Raw genomic sequence first — 18848 nt, 5'->3', positions numbered from 1 at the left:
GGTAAGTGAAGATTATAGACAAAGCATAGTGTTAGCAGAATGGAAAATATACATCCACACAGAAAACAGCAGGTAAAGATACGTATACAAAGAAAACAAGCTATTAGTCTCAGCCTAAGATAATCAAAACTCAGCTACCCTACAAGCAGAAATCACATGCAGCTATTTTCAACATCAACAGGAGTGAAGCTACACTATGACTTCCATCTAAAATTTCCCATTGGATCTAGAAGTATTACTTAATTCAAACAATTAACATCCAAAACAAAATGATTCCTTTTTTTCAACATAATAAAGAGTTGAAGCATTTAATTGTGTTGTTTTCTTTAACGTCCTTTGGGTATTTAGTGCTGAACAAACAGAACATGATGTATGTCCTAGCCCAAGGACTTCATGAAACAGAAGGAGTAGAGCTGCCCAGAGTTAAACATTCTAAGAGAGGAAGCATTTGATGTCTCACTCTATCCAGTTGTGCTTTTATTGTTAATTTATTGTTAGCTGATTGTTACTGAACACTAACTTAGGGACTCTGGTGATAGATTAGATAAATTTTCCAAATGGGAACAAAGTTTTGTTTGGTACAAATTTGTGAGGACAGTTGAAGCATCTATTGAAAAGCAACCCAGTGGCAAGGCTGGGAACAAAAGCTCCAGCATTCCAGTCCTTATATTCGTTGCTCTAACTGGGTCTCCTTTATTTCACTCTCCATAACACAAGTTAAAGGCATTTTTATGACCCTCAACAACGAACAGAACCAATTAATCACTGCCACATGAATGGCCTCATAAAACTATTTTTTCTTGTGTGTGATGTACAAGCAGAGGAGAAACAGTGCCTACATACTTATTCAGATGATAGTGTGAAGCCTGACAGCATATGACACTGCTGACTATTACAGCAAAAAGCTTTCAAAAATGCTATTATTTTTGCTAATCTTTAAAACAGCTCCCTCTTCTGGCATACCTCTTCCAACAAACCTCATTTGAGAGTTAAGGCACTTATTATGCAGTATGGCTGTGAAGGCAAGAAGTGGGCAGCTTAAATTACAGTTCTTGCACGAGTGACTAATTCTAATTAAGTAGTTATCTATGATTATCCATATGTTTATGTCTGCTACCATTCACACTCCTAAAAATATAACAGATAAATCAACTGAGATCCAAACCCAGACCGGGACAAGAAGCTTGGATGACCAGCCCTTGATCTGCATTCACAGAACCACTGAGGTTGGCAGGGATCTCTTGAGACCACCTGGTTCATCCTCCCATTCACACACTGTTAGCTAAATCACTTGCCTAGCATTTTGCCCAATTTGGTTTTGACCATCTCCACAGCATCTCCACCCCATCCATCAGTAGTAGAAACAGCCCTGACATTGTCCATTCCCAGCTCCCAGTCACACAAAAAAATTCCTAGGAAATAATGTTTCTTACCATGGACATGCACATTCCATCATCTTGATTAGATGTGTAGTATTAGGCTAGTCCCCTTTAAGAACAAGGTCAGACAGACTCAAACAATCTTAAAAAAATAAAAAATAAAAATCCAATCTCACTCTCATAGCCAGCTTGTTAGTGCCAAAACCACAGAGGAAAAAGGTGAGGCTAGGCAGACATGTCTCCTGTTGATGCCTTGGTAGTATTCAGCCCTAAATAAATACATAAATAAATCTCACTGCTTAATGCTGATAGAACAAGTACTTGATTTTGTTCACAGAAGTATTGCTGGAGCTTCTTCAGTGACTGCGTATGCAGCACCAGAACAGGTGCCAGAACCTAAAAGTGCCATCAGCCAAGAGGTAAAGAGTCATCTTCCCTCTTGATCTGCTTTTTTTTTTCCTCATTGCCAGCAGCAATCCCCTTCCCTCTAGTCATATTTTCAACACTGCTGTGCCCTGGGGTATACTGACTGCTGACTTAAGAAGTACTTGCTGCCTGAGAGCATGGAAGAACTTTCCTAGACTGACTGAGTGATCTCTACTCCAAAACCTGATTTCACTTCACCAACAGTTCTGTTCTTTCTTTTCACTGGTTTCATCACACATTAAATACCCAAGGTTCACATGCTGGATTCTGAATTACGTTCTGCCCAAGGCTGTCAGAAGCTGCATACCCTGCATCTAAATCAGCTGATATTGGGAGTCCTTACTATATTTCAGGCAGTTCTTGCTGAGAAATGGTTACAACACCAACAAATCCATTTAAACCCATGGATCTTGTTTAAATTAAAGCACACCCTAAAATCCAATTGAACCGGAGTAAACACATTTTACATGGTTTGTAGAGTCATGAAATAATTTTCATTGATGAGCAAAGCCGCAGTCACGGTGGTAGCAGTAGCTCCTTCTGCAGACCTCTGAAAAACCATTCATTGCAGTGATTGCTCAGCAGAGTGAAAGATTAACCTTACAAAAGCTGTTTTAGTCGTAGCAAAAGAGCCCACACCAATCAACCAAAGTAAGTAAAAACCCTCCACAAAATACTAAGGAAGCAATACAGTAAGTTCTAATATAAATTATTATTGCACACTGCTATTTAATAAACTTTTCTTAGCAAATGCTGAAAGATGATTTTTAAACACTAAATGAGGAGAGGCGAAGACAAAGTCAGATAAAGTACTGAAAGCTTTTCAGAGTCCTTGCAGCACAGTCAAAAATAGAACTTCAAAGACTAAGAGGAAGCTTCACTTCAAGGCAGAAACCATTAGAGACTTGTCATTATCCACAAAGATTGTTCATACTATTTTCACTATTGAAAAATAGTTAAGTAGTCTTCAAGTGACAATGGTGACGGGGAAGTCAGTCATGCAGTTACTCCAAAGAGAAGATCAAAATCCAACCATCTGTTATGCAGAAAAACAAAAACAACGCTTGACTTGGAGGATTAGCTCAGAAGATCAAATCCTTATACTGTAAAGTAAGCATCTGTTTAAAGCCTCTGTTTAAAGCCTGTAAGGACTTAAACACCACGAAGTCACTGCTTGTGATGGTAAAACAATGATGATCCAATAACCCAGCAGCAATGAGATTGCAAGCAAGTAGATCAAGAAACTTGGCAAACAGAGGGAATGGCCTGCATGTGTGCCAAATAAATTCTGAGGTTTTTGTATATTAATGAATGAAATTTACGTAGTATTCTTTATCAGAAGAAAACAAATGTTATTTACATTATGCATTATCAACCATAAAGTAAGCTATTCGAGTACAGGTCTGCAAATAACAAAGTTGCCTAGATTACATCATCATCTTTATGACCATTACTGTCTGGAAAGAAGGTATTACAATGCACTCCAGCAATGAAATGCAAGAAGAACTTTGTGAAGACAGGTCTAACAGCAGAGTGGTTTTAAAATGTGTACTGTATTTATTTGCAAAATTCAATGTTTCATAAATACACAGACCCAAATAGACACTTAAAACAGTAAGAAAAATATTCCATTGGATCCATTATCCATTGTGGATCCTGGTTTCCAATGAACCCAAGCAACGTTAAATATTTCTGCAGTAGATTTTATACCTCATTGCTAATTTTACACTAAACAAACACTGCAAAAGGAAAAAACAGACCTTTATGACACAAGAGGAAAAAAAGTAATTCCTGTCTTTCCCCATAACGCCTACATTTCCAGAAAACCAGGGACTTGATCCTTCAACTGTATACATTTAATTTTACTCTCGTGGGCAAACTTAATTATTTTAATAGAAAAAAATCATATTAAGAACAGTAAACAAGTACACATGTATTCTGGACTGAGGACAAGAGAACAAGTTGGGCATTTTGCACAGTAATTACTTCAATAAACACATTTTACTTACATGAGGAAAAAGGTTACAAAACAACAAAGTGCACATTAAACATTTCAACACGTCAATCATTCAAGTATACACAGACCACTGTATATAAAAGCTCTGCTCTGCTGTGGCATGAGACTGAACTCTACTGAACATCGTGCATTTTAACTGCTTCAAGCACAGTTAAATTCAATCCAAACTCAGTGGGAAATTTTCCATTGACTTCAGAGTATGAAACTGTTGTGGAGTTGGCTCTCCTGAGTTTTTTCAAGAAATAAGTCAGGGCAAAAATGAATCCTTCACATCACGGAGAAATCCAACTAACAAGAATAAGCACATAAGAGTTACTCTCAAGCATCTTGTGACAAGATTCTGTCAGAAGTTGAGGATTTCATCATTCTTCTCTTCCTCTCCCTCCAAGTCTTGTTTTGATACAGAAATCATATGCATGGATTTCGTTTAAACTGGAAAGGCATGTGCCAGATGAGCTGAACACACAGAACAATGCACCACATACAGCAGGACCAGGCATGCTCAGCCACTGAACACCTGGCTGCATGCAATTTGCTTTTTGAGTGAGAGTTGCCCTTGGCTGGGTGTTTCTCTCACTGAACTGTATCAGTTTTCCCTTTCTGTCCTTCATTATTTCATTCCATAAGGAATCTGAATTAGGGATACCTGCCTTTCAAATGTGAAAATTGCTGGACTCTAGAGGGTTCTGCATTTCATACTTCAAGAATCATGAGGAGAACGCTATCTACTCCTGTTAGGTATATGAATATGCTGCCAGATGGCCCAAGTGTCCAGATCCTTGCTTGAGCTGTGCTTTTCGTGTAGGCAGATAAATGTCCTTGAAGGCCAAAAATAAAGTATATAACAGAACAGAAAAAAAAAAAAAAAAAAAAAAAGAAAAACCCACCAAACATCTGATCTATGAGAAGCAAAATGGCACTACGTGATGCTAGCTCCTAGCCAGCCCCATGGCACTTGCAGCAGGGAACTTGGGTGACTGGACTGACTGCCAAATTTGGGTATCCAAAACGAAGATAACATCACTGTAGTTTTGTCTTCACTACAATGCCAAAGTAAAAGGAAATTTTTGTTTGTTCTTCCAATGAGAAGCTGTGGCATTGTAACCATAAGCGTCTTGGCAATCATCTCACAGCAATACGTGTAAAAAACAGAGTATAAACCAAGTCATTCAGGGCAAATATGCCTTAAATAGCCATTTCTCTTGACCCAGTTTCTGAATTAAATATCAATCAGCAATAGCATATTACTAGATGAACTGCACACTTACAGATGAGGTACAACAGATACGACATGGCTTCTTCCCTAAAGAGAGCCAGTAAATAATGCACTTCTTTTACAGGACAGCAAAGATACCAAGAGAGGGAAAAAAAAAAAACCAAAACAACACACCCTTCTATTCAGAAGAATTGAAAAGCACTCAGTATTTACATTTTACTAGAAAATAAACAAAGGTAAAGAAGAGGGCAACATTGTTCCCATTGATACTGTGCAACATTTTAAGGTTTTCCTTAAAACTTCCCCAAGGAGGGCGACTCCACCACCTCCCTGGGCAGCCATTCCAGTGCCTGACCACTCTCTGAGAGAAAAAAATGTCTCCTCATGTCCAACCTAAACCTCCTCTGGTGCAACTTGCGGCCATTTCCTCGGGTCCTGATCGTTGCCTGGGAGAAGAGGCCAAATCCATCTTCACCACAACCTCCCTTCAGGAAGTCATAGAGTGCAATGAGGTCTCTACTAAGCCTCCTCTTCTCCAGACTCTTCACCATTAGTTAGAAGAACCATTCAAAACTATATTGGTATCTTAGCCATAACACTCAACATAGAATCTCTTTTGTATTAACAAACAAGTTAGAAATCAATGAAAACATTCTGCCTGCTTTGATGGCTTTTTGAGTTTCCACCCTCACTGACGTTCAGGCAACACCAAGATACACCCTGGGAACAGAAACAAACTCTTTCCTGACTCATCATATTCCAAAATGAACTGCAGGAGGCAGGTATGGATATGGGAGTGAAGAACAGACAATCACAAGCCATTAATATAAATTTCCCTTTAAGAATTCAGTAAAGAAAGTACACAGTTATAAGGGAAAGCATTAGGCATTTCAGATGTTGTGGCAGTGCTGTCAAAAATCAGTTTTTAAATGCATCTCACAGTATTTAGAAGTGTTTGTTTGGTTTGGTTTCTTAAAACCAGCTCCTGGATGTAGAAATCTCTTTTCTTTAGACGAGAAGCTTTTAGCTCTTCAGTGAGGCATTATCCACAGCAACACCCAGACACAATAACTTAATCAGAAACAAAATATAGTCTGTTCAGTAGCAAAAGGAGGCCAATAGCAAATCTAAAGGAAAGTTTAAGGGAAGAGACTGGTGTGGAAATATAAATCAAGAGCAAAGCAGACATAAGTGACAAACAGGATTTCCAAGAATGGGTAGCGAGGGCTGAGCAGCATCTTGAAAAAAAAACACACAATCATGATTGAAGAGGGAATTAAAATCGTTGTGTGATTCTAAAACATTTAAATACTTGGCTTTCAAAACATAATATTTGTTGAATGATTATTCTTGGAATTGTTTTTAGCACTTCTATGTACACGGATCCTTGCGTTCCTGAATATCAATATTTGCTACTCAAACACTACTTCAGTGTCAGCTTAAGCTGCAAAGATTGAAGTCTTTACATTAAAAAATACTGTTATCATCTGAAGATAAATACTTACTGTAAATCTAGCAAAATAAGCTTTATAATGAAAAAAAACCAAACCACCTTTGTTGCTTTTTGCTTATTTTACAATTGTTAGAAAAGAGGAGCACAATAAATGAAACAGTATCCACAACACTGCCACCCATCTTTAAGGTTCTCCTTGTGAAGAGTTCTTTGCCTTCCTGCTTTCTGTGTTAGCAAAAAGAGTCCCCTTCTCTTAACAGGACATAACACATGGCACTACACAGTGACTGAGGCCAAGGGAGTAGGAGGAAAAGCTGAGGAGCTAGGTACTCTAATGGCTGGCTAGGCTACAAGAAAACAACCTCATCATCAATTATTTCTAATCTAGATACTTTGCAGCTTCGTAGCTCTTGTTGCTGCATTATTTTTAATTGTTCACTCAGTGAAAAAACTCCCAGTTCTGTCTCCAACACAGTTCTGAAATTAGAGTAAAAACATACACGAGCTGCTTACAAGTTTGCAGATTGCTACAGAAATGCTTTGAATATTCTTCTGATGTTTATCTCTGATCATCTATCTAGTTAATATGAAATGCTACATCCCCATAGAAGTATACTGTGGGAAGCAAGACTCATGTAGCCTTGCTACTCCATTTTCTTGCAGACAAGTTTTCTATGATAAACACAGAGTCTGTAAGTTCTGCACGTCCTGGTGCACTTCAAGCAAAATAACTTAAAGACAAACCAAGGCTCCAGAACCTGAGGGATAAAGAAACTTACCTGTTCATTTAAGGCCTTCCAGAAATGCCTTAACTGTAAGAAACCAACAATCAAAAAGCATTAACTCACACTTCATAGAATCACAGAATGGCCAGGGTTGGAAGGGACCCCAAGGATCATGAATCTCCAACCCCCTGCCACATGCAGGGCCATTTAATACCAGACCAGGCTGCCCAGGCCCCCATCCAACCTGACCTTGAACACCTCCAGGGACGGGACATCCACAACCTCTCTGGGCAGCCTGTTCCAGCACCTCACCACTCATAGTAAAAACCTTCCTCCTGACATTTTATCTAAACCTTCCCTCCTTCAACTTAAAACCATTTCCCCTCGTCCTGCTATTATCTACCCTTTCAAAGAGTCGGCTCCCATCCTATTTGTAGGCTGCCTTTAGGTACTGAAAGGCAGCAATGAGTCACCCCGCAGCCTTCTTTTCTCGAGGCTGAACAAGCCCAGCTCCCTCAGCCTGTCTTCATAACTTAAACCTCTGGAAAACTGTTTCACACATTTGGATCCAAACAGATAGATCGTTGTAATAAAAGGTACTCTGCACAGCATCTGGCTTAAAAAGCTGTTCCCATAAAGCAGTAGTGATGAACTCATTGGAGCCTTATTTCTTCTTTTCAGTTGCAGCAAGAGTTTAAACTTCATCGTGATTATGTGAAAAGTTATGCTCCTAGTAAACTCCAGGAGGCAAAGACATAAAATCATTGTGCCCGAAGAAAGTAACAAAATATTCTGTGGTGCTTCCAAAATCTTGTAAAGACTGAAAAATGGGATCCGGTCACCATCTCACCATGAAGCAAAGAGCAGCCCACACATTGGCCCACAAACAGCAGAGTGCATTCAAACAACAGCTTGCACAAGGCTGACATCGCAACACCACTTTCACATGCAATAAATAAATAGAGTGCAACTAAAATATATGATGCTGTCAGCAAACAACCACCACAGTATAAATAACTGAGACATTCTAATTTCTCAGTTTTATCTTAAACAGAAACACAAATAACTTATTGTTGAGATTACAGTTCTACAGTACTAATTCAATTCCAACAAAGAAATTTCACCATTCCAATACCACTGATTTTTAGCCACTTGTGTGCCAGATTTATCCAGGAACATTTCTGATACTGAAATTGAGCGTGCCTATTCCAATTCATCGCATTTCCAAACTTAAAATGAACAAAAAGACACTTACCAGGAATAATCATGAACAAGAGCCTGGGTAGATTTTTACTTTCATCCTTTGAGAGGTCTTTCCAGGGCCCACACTTTAAAACATGGGTAGCAGCTCCACAACAGTAGATAAATTCTTCGTGCAATGGTACTGGCTCTTCTGACACTGATCTCATGTTTGCTGTTAGACAGAACAAGACACTGTTATAACAAAGTGGCAAATACTTACATATCTGGCTCTTTGCTATCATAACTTTCCATATTCCCGTAGAATAACTGGGAAAAAAACCAAGAAACTATAGATTAAGAACAAGAAACCTAGATTAACACAGCACTGATGTGGGTATCTATCTGAAAGCCAACTCCTATTACAGAATACAGTGACCTACGTTGCAGCACATGGACTGATTCCCAAACAGCTATGAGACACATACTGTTCTACCTTAGGATGAAGCAAGCGATCTTCTACTGAACAAAGCCTATTGTGAGACCTTGAACACATCTCACATACTTAAAGGCACTTACAAACAGATCTGTACACTCAGGTGTTTTACTACGGATCAGGACTCCATCTACTGCCATTGCATTGGGTGAGAACACTCAGAGCAGTAGTAGATGGCTGCTGCCACACAGCTAGGACTCTTCAACGTTCATCCTTATTTCAGTTGACTCCAAAGTAAAACACTAAAAGCAAAAAAATAACCTTCCTTTGCATGCACAATTCTTCATTACTTATGCAGTTGTTCTCATAACATACTAATCTATCCTACAGTGTTACTTAGGCTTGTAATTACTTGGATTTGAAAGATTGCTTGGTAACAACATTTACAATCTGCATTTAGATACCACTTGATGAAAGGAACTTGTCCTAGCACTGCATAACATAACCAGAGTAAGCTGTTTAAAATTTCACCTATAAATTGCCCAGTCACAAGACAGGACAAACAGGCTGCTGCCTCTTCTGAAGAATGGTACGCAAGGGAGAGGGACAGTGGTAATCCCAAGGACAACAATAAGCCCCAGAGAGCAGTGCTGGAACCAAAGTAAAGGAGAAGGGTACAGCAAAGCAGACTTGATATATGCAACTTCACAAAAGTACGTAAAATACACCCCAGGGTGTCCAGGAAGCTGGCATGATTAGCACAAGTCCACTCTCTATCCTTTTTGCTACTGACTGAAGAAGTGCTCAAAACTTACAGGAAGGCAACCATCATGCACTTGCTCAAGACAGAGGATGCAGGGAGCTACAGGTCAGTCAGCTTCACCTCAGATCTCACTGAGTCACCAAGGAAAATCCTCCCAAAGTTGTAAGCACATAAACATGACTGAGAGCATACAAAAAGGATTTGGCATAATCTGTCCAAATAACTTCATTACCTTCTACAAAGAGACAAATTACTCAATGGCTGATGGAAGAAATCTTGATGTTGCTTAGCGTACCTTGAGCAAGACTGCCTCCCACAATATTCTTCTGATCAGTGTAGCAAGATGGAGATTAGGCAAGCAGACTATAAGGTACTGTTGGGGGGAAAAATAACACAAAGCTAAACAAAAAGAACACAAGAAAAAAAAAATCTTAGCAGCAACGTCCCTCAGGAATCAATATTGAGCCAATACTGTTCAACGTCTTCATTAAGCACCTGGATAATGTGCTATGAAGCACTTGTCAGCAGGTTTGTGCATGATATAAGTCTGGAAGGCAGAGCAAGAATCACTTGGAACGGACCCACAAGGATCAAGTCCAATGCCAAGCTCCACACAGAACCACCCAAAATTCAAACCCTATGCCTGAGAGCGTTGTCCAACTGCTCCTTGAACGCCAGCAGTTTGGGGCTGTTACCACTGCCCTGTGCAGCCTGGGCCAAGGTACAACCACCCTCTGGTGAAGAACCATTACCTAATACCCACCTGCCATTCCCTTGAGTCCTATCACTGTCATCACAGAGATCAGTGCATGCCCTGTGCTCCCCTCATGACGCTGTGTGCTGAACAAAACAAGAGACTACTTTGCCTCTAGACAGTGTTGCTCTCCAAATGGACGTTGGCCTGACAGAAACCACATGAAACCCAATGGGAAACAAAGTCCTACACCTACAGTTCAATACTGCAATATGGCAGTACAGGCTGGGTGCACACAAGAGTAGCTTTGCAGGAAAAGCAAGAGGACAACAAGCTGAGCATGAGTCAGCAGTGCGAACTTGGGAAAACGAAGGCCAAGTGTATAAATGCTGCAATAGCAAGAGTAGCCACCTGGTTGATGGACATGATTATTTTTCTTCAAGCGCTGGAGAGAATGCATCTGGAGTACTGTGTCCAGTTTTGGATTCCTCACTACAAACAAGACATTCACAGACTGGAGAAAGTCAATCAGATGACAAGATGATAGGGGTGCTGAGGCACACGGCGGATGTCCAAAGGACAAGGATTAACTGTTAAAAGTTGTACTTTCCTATGAAGCCAAAAAGAGGTTAATCTGTAATCCAGTATCAGCCTAGCCCTACTTGAGAGGTACCTACAAAGACAGCCCTGCCACACTTCTCTTTGCAATGACAGATGGTAAGCCAAGAAACAGCAGTCACAAGTTGTGCCTCCAGAGATGCACATTATGAAAAACTTAATCGCTAAGAAAGCAGTAGATGACAAGTCTGAGAGAGAGTGGAATCTCTATTGCTGGAAGTTTCTCAGACACAGCTGGATAAAAGAATATTTTTGTATTATTCTAGCAAAGGTAGAAGAGGGCTTCATGAATAAGTGACAGTAATAAATTATATAGATCAGAGAAAAGGTCTCTGAACTAGGTCAGCCCCCTAAAAAACAAAGGGAATGGAAACAGATGCATTCCATTGATTGACTCTACAAATTTTATTATTATTATTTTTAATAAACGCCATCCTAATTGGTGAGTTTTGTGACTGAATTCAGTATGAAAGTGCAAAAGACTAACTAGAAAGGTAGTGAGATTGCTCTTGCTGACTGCTAGAAACAAAGGCTCTGACAATTTCTGCAGCATTATCCCCAGAACAGAATAACCCAGACCTGCCACAAGCTCTTTGATTTGCAGACAGGAATACGCTCACAGCTAAGAGCTGGCAGCAAAAGGAACAGACATACTGCGTGATAGGAAACCTGCAATGATGAATGGGGGCTGGAATGAGGATGCCCAGATCTCATCAAGAATCGCTTTGGACAAACTACAGCCAAACAGTGTCAGATTTTTTTATGGAAAAATTAAAAGTGGTCAAAGACTTTGTAAGCTGATGTGATATCGGTCACAAACCTTGACTTGTTTTATGTAAGGAAATCAGCAGAAGTCAGTGGCAGATGAAACTGAAATATTTTTGCATTTTATTTTACTGTATAATTGTTAGCTGTATGACAGAATTGCCATGCTAGCCTCTTTCAGGCTGAAGAAAGAATTCATTTTAAAAGGTCCAGATTTTAGGGATTCAAAACAGGAATACATGCCTCTGTTGAGTGCTGCAAACAGAAATGGGGACCTACGGCTATAAATGTCTACCAATGATTAACACAATGAACAGAGCAACCTCAACTGAAAAACCTCTTGCCTTCATTCACCATCAAACTTGTTCCAAAAAGACTGCACCAATATGAATAGTTTCAGAGAGTTTTGGAGGTATGAAGTTAAGAAATCACAAAACGCTGCTAGAACCCACAATGATACATATCTACATTGTTCTGGTACAAAATTATTTTATGAAGACAGCAGTCAAAAACCCTGGAGAAATGGATTAGGGAAGCTCACCTTAACACTGACCACACATTAGATCACACAGAGAGTATTGGTTTAAACAGAGTTCATCACATACTTAGCACAACATAAAAGAAATCAAATGGAGTTTTTGTTAGTTAACATAAATGATGAACTGTAATAAAACTGCTACTGCACTCTTTGTGTTGATTTTCAACAGCATAAAACAGCAAATGAAAGACTTCCAAGACTGCAAGGCACAATGACAACTTCTAAGAAAACAGTCACAGCTGAAAGCATCAACTACTGGTCTACTGCACTCAACAGAATAGACAAGGGAAACCAACTTTTCACTGTAGTTCTGGCAATAACACACTAGTTTTTATTTTTGGTCTCTCTTCCCCTTCGGCAAGGATCTCAGTTTCTGTTTGTGCTGAATCTCCTTCACAAAGCCCTTGAATCATAGCATAATTTGGGTGCAAAGGGGCCTTACAGACCATCCAGTCCCACCCTCCTGCCATAGGCAGAGACACCTCCCACTAGATCAGGTTGCCCAGAGTCCCTGTCCAACCTGTCCTTGAACACTCCCCAGGGATGGGGCATCCCCAGCTTCTCTGGGCAGCCTGTGCCACTGTCTCATCTCACCACTCTCTGAGTAAAGAACTTATTCCTAATGGCTAATCTAAATTTCCCCTCTTTTTGTTTAAAACTATTATTCCTTGACCTATCGTTACAATCCCCAATTCAGTCCCACACCCCAGCTTTTGTCTAGACCCCTTTTAGGTACTGAAAGACTGTTGTAAGGTCTTCCCAGAGCCTTTGCCAGGCTGGAGACCCCCAGGTCTCAGCCTGCCATCGAAGGAGAGATGCTCCAGCCCTCTGACCATCCTTCTGACACTCCAGAAAACCTGCTCCAACAGCTCTAAATCTTTCTTTCTGGGGGCATCAGACCTGGATGTACTACTCCATATGGAGCCTCACAAGGGCAGAGCACAGAGAGACAATCACCTTCCTCAGCCAGCTGGTCACACTGCTGTGATACAGCTCAGGATACCACTGGCTTTCTGGGCTCTAAGTGCACATTGCCAGCTAACGTTCATTTTTTTGTCCATCAACACCTCCAGTCCTTCCCTGCAGGGCTGCTCTCAGTCCACAACTGAAAGCCCATTATATTTGCCTGGAGCTCAAATAGATAAAGCCATGCCCTTACTAGATAGACCAAACAGTCTCCCCATTTAGCATTGTAACTCGCTGAAGTTAGAGGTAGGAATGTTACATTTCATGAACAAAGCTGTAAGAATCCATTCCATTTATATCTGAAAAGAAACACTATGGAATTCAAATTTCAGCACACGTCACTACCTAAAACAAGGCATGTTCAAAATGCAACAAGTATGTTAATTACGTTGGAGAAGAGATGATATGGGCCTGCACAGGTAACTGAGTCAGCAAAAGAGGAATGCAGCACACGCTGCAAAAGAAATAAAGAGAAAATTAAGGGCATGTGCATAAAAAGAAACCAAAAAGGAGGAGCGTGAGAGAAGGAGAGACCACAGGCACATGTCAGAATCACAGAATCCTAGAATCACCAAGGTTGGAAAAAGCCTCTAAGATCATCCAGTCCAACTGTCCACCTATCACCAATATCTCCCACTAAGCCATGTCCCTCATTACAACATCTAAATGAATCTTCCCTGCTGCAAAGTCAGGCCGCTCCCTCTAGTCCTATCACTCGTTACGTGGGAGAAGAGGCCAACCCTCACTATACCACTACTTCCCTTCAGGGAGTTGTAGAGTTCTAAGTTCTCATTTCTTATCCTAATTCAAACATCCCACGCAAGCCACATTTCTATTGGATTGTTGCTTAAGTCATATACGTAGCCTGGACAACAGTCAACAGCAACGAAGAAATAAGCACAAATTTAAAGTAATGGTAATCTATTCATTCCTTTAAACCAGAGCACCCAAAAATTATGATTTTGAAGAAACTTCCATCTTTCAGCAGCATTAACAACAAGCAAAAAAAAAAAAAAAAAGGTATCTGCCACTTCATCTAATGTCAAAATAACTCCTTTTTCAACTCCTTTTTCACCTATTAGATTCAAGGAGGTCTACATTCTTTGTTCTTGTTAAGCAGGCAGAGCTCAAAGAGCATAATGAATACAAGTTGACAACAAAGGAAAAAAAACCAAAAAACCAGAACAACCCTACACCATTCAATTATCACCAGGCTGTCCTTCACTTGGCTTCCCCTACCTGTACTGTACTTCCCCTGTATTGTTAAGCATGCATCTTTTTATATACAGTAAAAAGGAACAGATACTCCTTTTTACTATGTTACTTTATGTTTCTTCCATATTTTTGCCTCATCTGTTCTAACACAAGCTTGAATTCAAAACGCTTTTTTCTATTTCTCATTTTATTCTTTCAAATTACATGCCTTTGCATTAATGCTTCACTCACCTTCATTTCCAGCATCTAGCTACTGCTGCTTTTCTTGCTTTCCAGCAAGAACAAAGTCGTCAAAATACTGCTTACCTACAGCAGGCCAACTTACTGTTCTCTGAGCACCATTCTACAATTACCTCTCTACTTGTGTTTGCTGCTTACCACCTCCTGCCTATCTTCTGCAGCACTTCCCAATTCATTTATTAACCTAAACAGTCTCTAAAGGCACCATGAGGCATGACAATGAACTGGCCTTACGCAGCTCTGAGCAAAAGACAACAAAAATACAGCAGAAGAATCAATGAACATGACATATAAACAAAGAAAAATATCAAACAGCGTCATTTCTCTTCCTGAGTCACTGCAATAACACACTGTGATCATCTGCACTAACCTGAGTCTTAGAATCCACATTCTCCCTAGCAAAGAGCAGTGGTGAGGTTCATCATCCTAACGAGGTGGATGGAACAGCAGCTGAGCAGTCAGGCTAGAGGGAAGTGCTATGGCAGCTGAAAAGCTTCTCCATGCATCTGTGCTCTGACAGACTGACAATTCTAGAAACAAGAGATTTTGCCATACTGGAAGCAGTGCTAGCTTGTTCCATAAAACAAGCACAATCACTCACTTACCTCTATTTTGCACAAGAACCCAGCTCACCAAAACATCCCTGTCAAACCTTGGTAACACAACCAAGTGCAAACACACAAGCATATGAAGCACATGTTCATCAAAGGTGGAAGTAATAACCCAGTGAACACCTAACAATTTTATTTCCAATTAGTGCTCCAATGTATTTTGAAAGGTAAAATTTGATTGTGTAGATTTCCATAACACATTCCTATCAGTATACTTGAAGAAAATAGAAGATATAAAGAAAATTCAAGTAGATGACACATCTAAAGGAAAGGGGAACATCAGCTGTAAACAGAAGCATGAGATGAGACAGAAAAGGAAAAGAACAGCATGGCTAACAGCAGTAGCAGAAAGTAGCAGAATTTAGGAAGGAAGAAAGGAATCCTGCCATGCCTATATTTGCAGCATGTCTGGTTAGACATTGCTCTGGCACATCAGTATTACCTGATAAATCAAAACAAGGCACTTACACAACGCACAGCCTCATCAGGCAGTTGTGAAGATCCACCTAGGTAAACAAATAGTTTTCTCATTCATTGCACTCATCTGCTGTGTAGTTGGGGTGGCTTTTCAGTGGAATCCCAGGTTTGCTATAAGCTTAAGATTCAGTTTAATTCAGACCTTTCACGTTACACATTTGCTCTCTATTATGAATATTCTTTTATTTAGAATGACTTCCTCCCATGTAACCTGTTTCTAAATCTTACCGCACATCTAAATACCATCAAAATGTGCACTGGAACCAAATTTAGTCAAACATTTTAATGAAAATCCAAAGTCTTACACAGTGGTTTAAGAGCAGAAAAGACAGTTAAGTCACTACTAACAGCATGCCTAAATTTAATAACCAAATACTGTCTTTTATACCTTGCTTGTCTGTTTTCTGTGCAAGTATGTGCAAAACACTGCTAAAACTTACACATCAAAATTCACTCCTAATACTTGGCAAATATAACCTTGACATTATTTGAAACTCAAGACCTCCTCTGTTTCCAGCTAAGGTGCCAACATTATAATAAATCAGAATAATAGAAAAAAAACATTGCTTTAAAAAAAAAAAAAAACAAAAAAAAACAAAAACAAAACACAAAGTTGTCTACCAAAAAAAAAAAATGTAAGTCTTGTCAACTTTACTGATAAACTCTTTGGCTTGGCAGTCACGATGGAATTGATTTTTTTTTTAAATTAAATGATTAGCAATACACAACTTACTGTAATTGTAAATTATATGAAGGAAATGAACAGGTAATAACTCATCATTACCTTTTGGAATTTAAGGAGGAGTAAATATCAAATTAAGAATATAAAATAAGCAGAAAGGAAACTGAAAATGAATGGAATTGCCTCTTTAATTAGTTTGGCATTTGAGCTACAGAACTCGATGCCGAGAACACCAGAGCTTCACATGGGTACAAGGTAAGAATGAGTTCATGGAGATGAAATTCACAGAGGAAATTTAGGTCTTCAGTGTACCTGTGCTTTAAAGTTCCTGAGCTGTAGGTTGTTGCAGGCTGAGTAAATACTTACAAGGCGGAGCCAGGTAAAGAAGGATATGCTCAGCTTTCACATCCATCTGTCTGGGGTACTGCCAAAGGCTCTTGAGAGATCACTGATTTCATATGCTTTTACGTAACCTTTGTAGAAATTCCATAATGGAAAACATTAATTGTTAACGCCAGGACTTATCCAGACCTGCAAATGTGTGGCAGCCTCCTTCACGAGCATCTTAAGCAAGCTCCATGAGAAGACAGGGAACTATCACAATCCTAATGTTTGAAGGCCTCTAGGACACTCACAATCGTAACCAGATGCTGCAAGAAGACCATGCAAATGGACTTTCAGACCTTAATTGTGTATCACAAAGTCCCAGAAGGCCTGCAGCATACCACATCTCAGTGAATGAGGAGCTGCAGCACCTGAGAGGTACAACTATCCTGAAGATACGACATCAATACTGTCTTTTTGTTGCAAAAAAAGGAAATGCTTCATCACCTTTGCAAGCACAGCAAACAGGTTAAGAGAAGGAAAGCTTTCAACAACTATCATGCCTCCATACTGCTTCCTCATTACCTCCATTTTCTCTCCGCACCCATTTCCACGCCATCAGCTCCATTGCTCCCTGGCCCTGATGCTCCCCACCTGCCTGGCACTGGCACATTGCCACTGCAGCATCAGCCTTTGTCACTGGTGTCACCTGGAGCCCATGGTGATGCTCTGGGGCCACCCAGACTGACTGAGGATTCCTGGAGCAGGGCGTGGGGCTCCGCTCCTCCCAACCACCTGAACTATTCTAATAAAAAACAACACTTCACCTTCAGCATCTCATCTTGCTTTTCACTTTTAGGTACGTATAATTGTATTGTTCTCATTCACTGGCCATTCTGTCCCTTAATAACCTGCTGCTTAGATAACGAGCATCACTCACAGCTGCAAATCCACAGAAACACACACTGAGACACTAAGCCCTGCAAGCAGCGTTACTGCAACTATTTTCTGGAAAGAAAAAGAAACCAAGCTTAGGATTTGCTTCTCGAAGTTCCATCGTGAGCTAAAGGGAAAACACAAAATAAAGGGAGCACAGGGATGCGTTATCGCTAACCAGCGCTATTGGGTGGAACGCGTTTGCAGGACAGGGCTTGGCCCCAGCGTTACGTAAGGCGGGTGGTCCTCCCGGCCCCGGCAGGCAGCAGGAGGGAAGAGGGCTCCCGCCCCTCCGTTACCGAGGCCGCCGCACAGCCCCAGGGCACGGGCGGGCAGCTCGGCGGCCGCCCCCGCCCTAAACGAGAGCGGGCAGGGAAGGGAGGGGAGAGAGGCACGTACCTTCCCCTTTCGCCGGCTCCGCGACACCCAGCATAGCGGTGGCGAGCTGACGGACCGACGTGTGCTTCAGCCGGGCGGAAAAGGGCAGCCGGGCGGCCGCGGGAGCAGCGAGCGGAGGGCGGCGGAGCCGCTCCTTCCGCCTTGGGCCGCGCGGGGTGGGCTGAGGGCGGCTCGGCTCCGCCCGGCCGTGGGGCTGCCCGCCTCCTCACAGCGCTCCGCCCCGCCGCGCCCGGCTCTCAGCCGCGACGTGCGGCCGTGTTTAGAAAGGGCGAGATGAAGCCGAGTGCTTGAAGCGCGGGGGAGGGAAGGGGCAGACAAAGCCTGAGTGCGCCCTTCGGTGCGGTACATCTTGCACCTACACCAGGAGGGCGGATAACGGCGTGAGCCTGGCTGCCCAGAATGCTAAAATGCGTTAAAGCAGGTTGAAAATACAAGATACTGGGCATCAACTTGCAAAAAAAGCTTAAAAAGTAGCAATAAATCTGTTCTCAAAGCACAAGAGTGCTGCCTCATTCCATCCCGTGAGGTGTGAATGGGGTTCAGGGCAGGTGAGGCCCTGAAGGAAGGAATGGAATCCCTTAGAAGGTTGGAAGGGGCCTCTGGAGATCACAGAATCATAGAATCGCTCAGGTTGGAAAAGACCTTAAAGATCATCGAGTTCAACCACAACCCAACCATACTACCTGAACTCCAGCAACCCTCTGCTAAATCACATCCCTGAGCACCGCATCCAAATGGTTTTTAAACACATCCATGGATGGTGTCTCAACCACCTCCCTGGGCAGCCTA

General features: G+C 41.2%; 1 protein-coding gene across 2 annotated transcripts in view; it reads right to left on the bottom strand.

Annotated features, from left to right (window-relative positions):
* The window catches only part of LDAH (lipid droplet associated hydrolase), a 103875-nt gene extending 85646 nt beyond the window's left edge, over window positions 1-18229 (bottom strand). Inside the window, exons 1-3 of one of the 2 annotated variants that reach the window (XM_048935078.1) lie at window positions 18060-18229; window positions 9890-9967; window positions 8472-8630 (exon numbers count right to left, since the gene is read on the bottom strand). In XM_048935078.1, the coding sequence (XP_048791035.1) occupies window positions 8472-8625 (154 nt within the window). In that variant the 5' untranslated portion in view covers window positions 8626-8630; window positions 9890-9967; window positions 18060-18229. The remainder of the gene's footprint in view (window positions 1-8471; window positions 8631-9889; window positions 9968-18059) is intronic. The other variant, XM_048935077.1, reaches the window with a different exon arrangement.
* Window positions 18230-18848: the final 619 nt, after the last annotated feature.

Source organism: Lagopus muta, chromosome 2 (assembly GCF_023343835.1).
Source record: "Lagopus muta isolate bLagMut1 chromosome 2, bLagMut1 primary, whole genome shotgun sequence".
NCBI classification, from domain to species: domain Eukaryota; kingdom Metazoa; phylum Chordata; class Aves; order Galliformes; family Phasianidae; genus Lagopus; species Lagopus muta.
Note: the sequence above shows the minus strand (reverse complement) of the source record. Positions and strands in the feature narration are given on the sequence as shown.